The sequence below is a fragment of the Pezoporus wallicus genome, unplaced genomic scaffold (genome assembly GCF_028554395.1).
Source record: "Pezoporus wallicus isolate ANWC-B61680 ecotype Strahan unplaced genomic scaffold, APGP_CSIRO_Pwel_v1 contig_5767, whole genome shotgun sequence".
Lineage (NCBI taxonomy): Eukaryota > Metazoa > Chordata > Aves > Psittaciformes > Psittacidae > Pezoporus > Pezoporus wallicus.
Window position 1 is genome coordinate 5,842,037 of NW_026640599.1, and position 8,264 is coordinate 5,850,300.

At 40.3% G+C, this 8,264-nt stretch overlaps 1 protein-coding gene across 4 annotated transcripts in view; it reads left to right on the top strand.

The window, feature by feature from the left end:
* Nucleotides 1-5,131, top strand: part of GLRA2 (glycine receptor alpha 2) — a 125,145-nt gene extending 120,014 nt beyond the window's left edge. For all 4 annotated transcript variants that reach the window (XM_057419570.1, XM_057419571.1, XM_057419572.1 and 1 more), the window contains one exon: nt 3,625-5,131. In XM_057419570.1, the coding sequence (XP_057275553.1) occupies nt 3,625-3,903 (279 nt within the window). In that variant the 3' untranslated portion in view covers nt 3,904-5,131. The remainder of the gene's footprint in view (nt 1-3,624) is intronic.
* Nucleotides 5,132-8,264: the final 3,133 nt, after the last annotated feature.

The window sequence follows — 8,264 nt, forward strand, 5'->3', positions numbered from 1 at the left end:
GAACACTTTAATCTTGCTATGTGTTTATTTTCTGCTTCCTATCCTAGCTTGTGACCCTTTTCTCTATGTCTTTATCAAGGACAGATTGATTTATGACTATGCAAGACTAACTTCACATCCCTATAGAAGGATTAAGTTATGACTTCAATGGCAGTGGATTCTGCCACTTCAGTAGATGTCCAATGGCTTCTGGCTGCTCTTTGATTTTCATTTTAAAATCTGCAAAAAACATAAATAGACTAGAATTTAAGCAAGTGACATCCTGTCTTGTTTAAAAGAAATAACTTTGATGTGCAATCCGATTAATATAATGATAGAGATGTTTGCAAAGTCATTTGGACTATTGTACTAGCAACTAAGTTGGTGAACAGCACAGGCTGAAGACTATCTTTGGGCAAGTCTCCATGGTAGGGTATGTCAGATGATATGAGCTGATGATATGACCTTAAGAATGAAGAGTCACTGTGCAGCCCCACAAGAAAGAACCTTAGGTAGGTTGCCCAGTAGTCCACCAAGCCTCTAGGTTAAAGAAAGAGATATCCACTATGTTAACAGCAGGGTAGAAGCAGTACCATTCTCTTAATTAATAATTTAGTCATTGAAAAAAGTTTTTCTGTTAAAGGTTGGAAAAAAGCTACTTAAACCCACAGTTTTTATCTTTTTTCAACCAGCAAACAGCTTCATGTTGGGAGAACAGGTAACAAACCCATCCAGAGATTTAGTGGTGAGAAGGAGATTCAAATCTGCTCAAGCACACAACAACTAAGAAACAGAACACTTGAAGAGTAGGAAACAGACCATGCTCTCCTCACACACCAGGTGAAGGCTGTAACTCTGGTATTCAGTGTAAATCAGAATATAGAATCGTTAGGGTTGGAAAGTACCTTAAGATCATCTAGTTCCCACCCCCCTGCCGTGGGCAGGGACACCTCACACTAAATCGTATCACCCAAGGCCTCATCCAACCTGGCCTTGAACACTGCCAGGGATGGAGCATTCACAACCTCCCTGGGCAACCTATTCCAGTGCCTCACCACCCTAACAGGAAAGAATTTCCTTCTTATATCCAACCTAAACTTCCCCTGTTTAAGTTTTAACCCGTTACCCCTTGTCCTATCAGTACAGTCCCTAATGAAGAGGCCCTCCCCAGCATCCCTATAGGCCCCCTTCAGATACTGGAAGGCTGCTATGAGGTCTCCACGCAGCCTTCTCTTCTCCAGGCTGAACAGCCCCAACTTCCTCAGCCTGTCTTCATATGGGAGGTGCTCCAGTCCCCTGATCATCCTCGTGGCCCTTCTCTGGACTTGTTCCAACAGTTCCATGTCCTTAATATACTGCAGTCCTAAATAAAAAAGTAGCATGGGGAGAGGGCATGGTTCCCTCATTTTTTTTTTTGTGAGAAAGAAGTGGTACAACCAACTCCCTGTGGAGGGAAAAGCAGGGTTCAAAATCCCATTGGGAAAAGCGTGTCTCCTTACAGCTAAAGGATGGGTACTGAAGACCTGAAAGAATGTGATATAAGCATCCCTGTCCCTAAACTCAGGTGGCTTCCTGCTCAAGTTACAACACTGTAAGCTTAAAAGCAGGCTGTGACATTGAAGAGGAATTGCTCAGCCCCACATGACAAAGGCGTGACCCAGTAGGGCACAGCAGAAGTTGAGATTCTCCAAGTCCTGTTAAGCTCAATACATGTTTTTTTTCCTCCCATAGATCTCTCAGGAGTAACAGAAATTAAATGTTTTAAAAATGAATGAAGTACATATGGCAACACAGCTGCTGAAAATCTGTTACCCTTTTTAATCCCCTCCCATGTCCTGGGCATGCATTTTATCCTTCAAAGTCAGAAAAAGAGAAAGCGCTGCAAGGAAAGCAGTGCCATGTGTTACTGGGGGACTTTGTGGTGTTAAGTCACACAAGAGAAGTCTTGCCTACAGATCTATCCAGAACTTAGGTCTCAGTGTGTTCATCTTTAAAATACTTTACATATTTATAATCAGTAGGACAAGCAGAATTTCAGAGTTTTCACAGAAGGACTGAAACCATAAATAAATAAAATTGAAAAAGGAGAGGACCATGCATCTTCTTCTTAATGATGGTGAGCTTTGGAAATTAAAGGGATATAAACCCTTGGTAAGTTCTCAAACAGCTTTGCAATACCACAATTTTTCACCTGCTCATGGGTACATGGTAGAATAATCCTCAGGCTGAAGTGACAGGGGCTCCAAAGCACTGATTACTGCCTATCCTCCTTCCATAAGTACTCAATGCCATAAGCAGTCAGAGTGACTCATATTTGGTAGCCTTGGAACACAGTACTGGTTATTCATGTTTGAGTGTCAGCTCCAAGGTAAGGAGAGCAAGTCTGTTGATATATTAAATTCCAGTTGTGGAGCTGGGAGATAGAAAAATGCAATTATTGAAGAAGATGCTTCTGTGAAGAAACAGTGTTTTACATCCTGAATAGGTATAAATTGTCCTCTCTCCCACGCCCGAGTTAAGCAAATGTGCTCCTTATTCAGTATCTTGCTACTGTGATGTTTTGGTTTTTTTTTTTTTTTGTTGCAGTCTCTCATTCTCTGTTAAGATCAGAAAGCTGTGGTTTAGCAAGAGATATGAGGGAGTACTGCCTGTGAGGAACTGGGCTTTTCAAGAAGTGGTCATTTTAAGTCAACAATGAAATATTTGTTGGATGAAGAGAAGGTCTTTAACTAGGGTGAGCTGCTGGACCTGCAGTTCATCCCAGCTAGAATGAAAAAGAATAAGGATGTATCTTTGTTGGCTTTGAATCCTTTATCAAGGGCTGTCAGTAGCTGTTAACTTGTGCGTTATTATTATAGAATCATAGAATAGTGAGGGTTGGAAAGGACCTTAAGACCATCCAGTTGCAACCTCCTGCTACTTGTCTGATAAGACAGAAGAAATGGCAGTGAGAATTTAACAGCATGGTCAGAAACCATTCATCACACAGTTATGGTGATAAAGTTCAGCAATAGCTACTCATATCTCCAAAACCAAATATTACCCATCAGACAAGAGAGAAAATAGATTTCTGCAAGATGGTCCTATATTAGCTTCTGCTATTGCACCTGACACCCCGTTACCACTAAATTCTAGTGCCCCGTGCACTTAGAGCAATCTAACACAGTCATCAGGGCACTCCAGTGAGCGAGGAGGGACTCTTGTTTTGTAGATCAGAGACAGAGGTGCAAGGCTGCAGTTAGACTTAACACTGGATACACATTGCCATGAGCCTGGGCCCCTGGATCTCTCAATTCAACCAGGCTGGAGCAGACTCCCTGCTAGCAATATGACCATGTTTCTTTCCCACAGCAAGCCTAAGAACAATGAGGAACTTGTACCAGTTCTCTTCCCTCAGGGCACTTGATTTAGTGATAGCTAGGAAAATTAAAGCTCTGATTCACAAACACTAACAGTCATCTAATTTCCATGCATTTTTAGTGTGAGTTTTAATTGCTTGCTTGTCTTTGAAACCTGGACTTTGTATCACAGTTTAACCAGATAATTTGCTTAGGTGCTTTGGAGGAGTGCACCTCAACTACTCCAGTGTATGGCATGTTCAATAAGCAGGTAATGTGCGTCTTATTTGTCTTCTTTATCCCCCAGGAAGATGAAGTCACTCGTGACAGTCGATTTAATTTCAGTGGCTATGGGATGGGTCACTGCCTCCAAGTCAAAGATGGCACAGCAGTCAAGGCCACCTCACCCAACCCACCTCCAGCACCACCAAAGGATTCAGATTCCATCAAAAAGAAGTTTGTTGACCGTGCAAAAAGGATTGATACAATATCCCGTGCTGCGTTCCCACTCGCCTTCCTCATTTTCAACATCTTTTACTGGATTACATACAAAATTATACGGCATGAGGACATTCACAAGAAATAGGCAACTCTGGTTCACCAGGACTTCTTAGCCAAAGTGATCCATGTGTAAATAAACAGTGAAAAGTCTTTCTGTCATTTGGACTAAGGGTTTCTTTTCCCCCAGGACACTGACGAAAAAAACGAACAAAAAGGAAAAGAAGTATAGAAGGAAAAGTGATTGCATGAAAAAATACGCTGTGAGACCAGTCAATGAGGGTTCCCCCTGTGTGCTCTCAGTGCTGTTCTTCCACATTCAACATTGATCAGACATCTGTAAATGGGGCCAAATTTTGCCCAGCTTTATCACCAAGATATTATATTTCAAACAAGAGAGAATCAGAAAACATACAATTCTCCTAAAACATCTACCAAGAGACTGTGGTGGCTACAGTACAGTGAGTTATAAGAGGACCAAACTTTTTCAGGATAATGTTGCCTTTCTATTTGAAACAAGTCTACTGAGCTACATTCCATGACCATGTCTGTAGTTAGTGGTTTCACCAAGGAGTCTTTTTGTGGGTTGTAAATTATTTCTACTGATAAGGGAGAGGAAAAAAAAGAAAAAAAATATTTATACTTTACTATCCTTGTGGGTGTGCATTTTAATATTATCTTGCTTTACTAGAATTGTTATTTTGGGGTTGAACTTGTGTGTCGTGTGATTTATTTGATAGTTGACACTCCAAAAGCAGTGAAACCGACTGGTTTATTTTTGTTGGAAGACAGTGCACTTACTTCATTTTGTTTCTGCTGATTTTACATGCAACTTGAGGTGCCAAATTGTATTTTACCTATTGTGCTACCCTGTACCACACTACTTAGTAAGAACTTGTTTCCTCAAAGGTGTAGCTCAGTTTATCATTGAGTTTCTATAACTGCTCTCATTGTAGCTGCAATCGATAGCTCTATAGGTAAACACAACTCGTTTACAGACCTCTAATTTATATCTTTACTCAAAGTGGCTATCATTTTAAATATCATTAATTAACCTAAGAATTTTAAAACTGTACTGTGATTTTCAGAACCTGTTACCTTTTGGTGCCAGATCTGCATTATTCAAATCCTTGCTACATGTTTTAAAGTAGAAAAGGGGAAAAAAAAAGGGAAAAAAAAGATGGTATTTTTGCTTACACAGATGACAACCTGTAACATAAGATGAATCAAACATTAAAATTTTACACTTGCTGTAAAAGGGTTTATTAAAAAATGGTATTTGTTCAATTTCAATAAAGCTAAATGTGGTACTAACATTTCTTCAGTCTCTTCTTCACTTGCAGCTGGAGGATTGTGCAGCAGAAAGAGGGTGAAAAGCAACTTTCTGCTGACCTGACTTAGCAGACTATGCTATTTATCTATCTATGCTGTTGCAGACCCTGAAAGCATAGAAATATAAAATGAATGCTTCCAGGGATGGTGTGTCCATCACTTCTCTCAGCAAACTGTTCCAGTATTTTACCACCCTCACTGTAGAATTTTTTCCTAGCATCCAGCCTGAATCCCCCCTGTTTCAGTCAAAAACTGTTACCCCTCATTCTATTGCAACAGGCCCTGCTGAAAAGCCTCACCCCATCGATCTTGTAGGTCCCTTTTAAGAACTGAAAGGCCACAGAAAGGTCTACCTAGAGCTGAATTGCCTCAACTCTCAGCCTTTCCTTATAGGAGAGGTGTTCCATACCGTCTCAAGGACCATATCAGACATGGGGCTAGGATATGACAGACCTTGAAAAACATTTGCATTTGCTTCTCATTTGCTTCCGCTAAGAGGTACAACAGCTTTGCTAAGCCATTTGTGTGTGTGTGTCTGCATTCGTGTCTCTGTGTATCTGTGTCCCATCCCGCTCTACGCAGATGCCTGTAACACCTAGGCTTTGTTCCAGTACCAGGACAAGGGAGGGAATCTAGAGATCTTGACAAATCTGATTACTAAACATCTATGTAAACTAATAGTAAAAAGCCAGTTGTGCATGCTATCTCCCCATACCCTCCTCAGCTCCGTAGACTCTCCTGTCACTTACACCTGTGACAGAATTGGAAACAGCCGTTTTGATCTGAGACTGTGGATCCAGACATAACTGACAGACCTGGAAGGGTGAAAAAGTGAGAACTCAAGACAACTGTTTAAACTGTTCTGCTTTGCAAAATAAGATTTTGACTCAAATATTGTAATATATATGTTTTAAAGTGTAAGATTTGCTTTTATTCCTTTTTAAAGTGGAAGAGCATTATATTAATGGATAATAAAGTAGAGGAAAACCCCAGTGCAATCCTAGTTCCATGAGCTCCAGCAGGGTGAGGACACTCAGCTGTAAACTGTTTGTGTGGGAAGTTAGAAGCCTTCATTGATACATAAACACTCAGGACTTGCTTTTACCAGCCCCTTGTTCCAAAAGTTCTGCTTTAAATGAAGGTATAACGGCAGGATTAATCTTAATCCTCAGTCCCCACATGTGTTGCAAATGACTGTCAGAGCCTATGGCTCAAAGCGCTCCCCAAGGACTGCAGACCACTACAATAGCAATGCAAACCAGTTCTCAGCTGATGGATGTTTGTACCTCTCTTCTTGTGGTGAAGCCTATGTGCCTCCAGCACTCACATCAGAAATTCCCTTCCACACTTTACTTGGCTGTTAGCATTGACTAAATAGTCTGCTAAAATATTCTGCTGATCAAATTTGAGGTACGCTGACAGTATCCACAAGATTACTCTGTTGTTGCCTTGTATATACGTTTGGGTCCAGTCAGGGAGTAATCTGTGTGCAAAATACAGGTGTCTCTCTTCTTGAAGACAGTCAGAATTTATAGCTGCACAGCAATTAAGTTGTGAATCTTGAAATTATCTAAATTTTGGACATAAATAATGCATGCAAACGGACAAAGCCCACCAAGAACACCAGTTAGGAATGGCCACATGATACAGAAAAGTTCTCAGCATGCTGCTCAGTGGCCTCTGAACCACGCCACACAAAAATGGTTTGATACCAGAGTATACTGGTATATTAGTAATACTAATCTTTTCCTCAAAGAATGTGGCTGGCAGCAGAAAGTTTTACACTGGCTGAGAAACTGCCTGCAGATAAAAAGTCAAATAACAAGGGTAGCAGTACTTCCAGAAGGACATGACTTTCCTAAAGAAATGCTCCATAGGTTTATCAAAGAAATAAGACTCCAAAACTGGACACCTTGCATTCAGAGAAGCAGCAGAATTAAAAAGTGAACGGGTTTCATTTCAACACCACCATTGAAAAAGGAAAAAGAATGGATTACAAAGTAAGCCCTGGACAAATAGCCTTCATGAAGCAGGAGACACAGCAGGATGGAAGGAAAGAGACCCAGGATTAATTCTGAAGAGCTTCCAGATGTATGGGCAAACCTGCAGGTTACAATTCTAGATGGTAAGATAAAATAAAACCCTAGGGAATTTAAGTACTTGCATTTAGCTATAAAACAATTATTATGACTTCTAATTTATCAAGACAAGCTTAAAAAGCTTTAAACTTCTCTTTAAAGGATGCAACATCAGGTCAGGCCATTGGCACCCTGTTGTTACAGGCTGGACCTGAGTACAGAACCATTCGGTGCTCAAGAAGAAAGCTTTAGCCATCTCTCACCAGACAGATGTTGTCATGTGCTGTGACAAAGCCTATTGGATAAAAGAGATCTTTAAGAAAAACTATGTTGCAATAAGAGGAAAGTGGGGAGAAAAAGGTGCAGTATGAGATGAGAAATCTTTTTTTGATCCTCTTCTCTGTTTCTTTTTCCTTGTTTTTTTTCCAGTGACAGAGGCATCACTTGTGATGTGCTGAATCATTGGCTATAAGTGATATAGCAATAGTGGGCTTTAGAGTCTCCATTATGAGACATCAGCAATTCACAACTGTTGGGGGACAACTCCAGAATCCGTGATGCCTGTGGGGTCAGCTTTTTTCTCATGCTACAGAGGTGAAGAGTAATGAAGAGTAAGGGCCAACCGTAACTAATGTTATTGAAAAAGTTGTGAGGAACCCAGAACTAATCTTTGAAATTATACACATGGGCATCTTCTGGGAAGGGCTCTTGCTGGGCTGGAGTGGTGTCTTTGGCTCAGCAACAGGATTCTGCATCACCTGGAAGTAATATTTCATGAATTTATTCCAAAGTTCTATATATTCTATACTTAGAATATATTTCTAGATATGGAAAGAAATAACATTTGATGTGTAGGTGTAAATAGCATATGCACAGCTTTCTAATACTTATTCTTTTAAAAACTAGAGCATGACAAGGAACAGAATACTAAAAGCTGTCGGATGAGCTTTGCATTAAACAAAGAAGCATGAAAATAATTTTAATTAATGTATTCATTTTCATTATTTATAATATAGTAACAGTTGAAAACAGGTTTCCA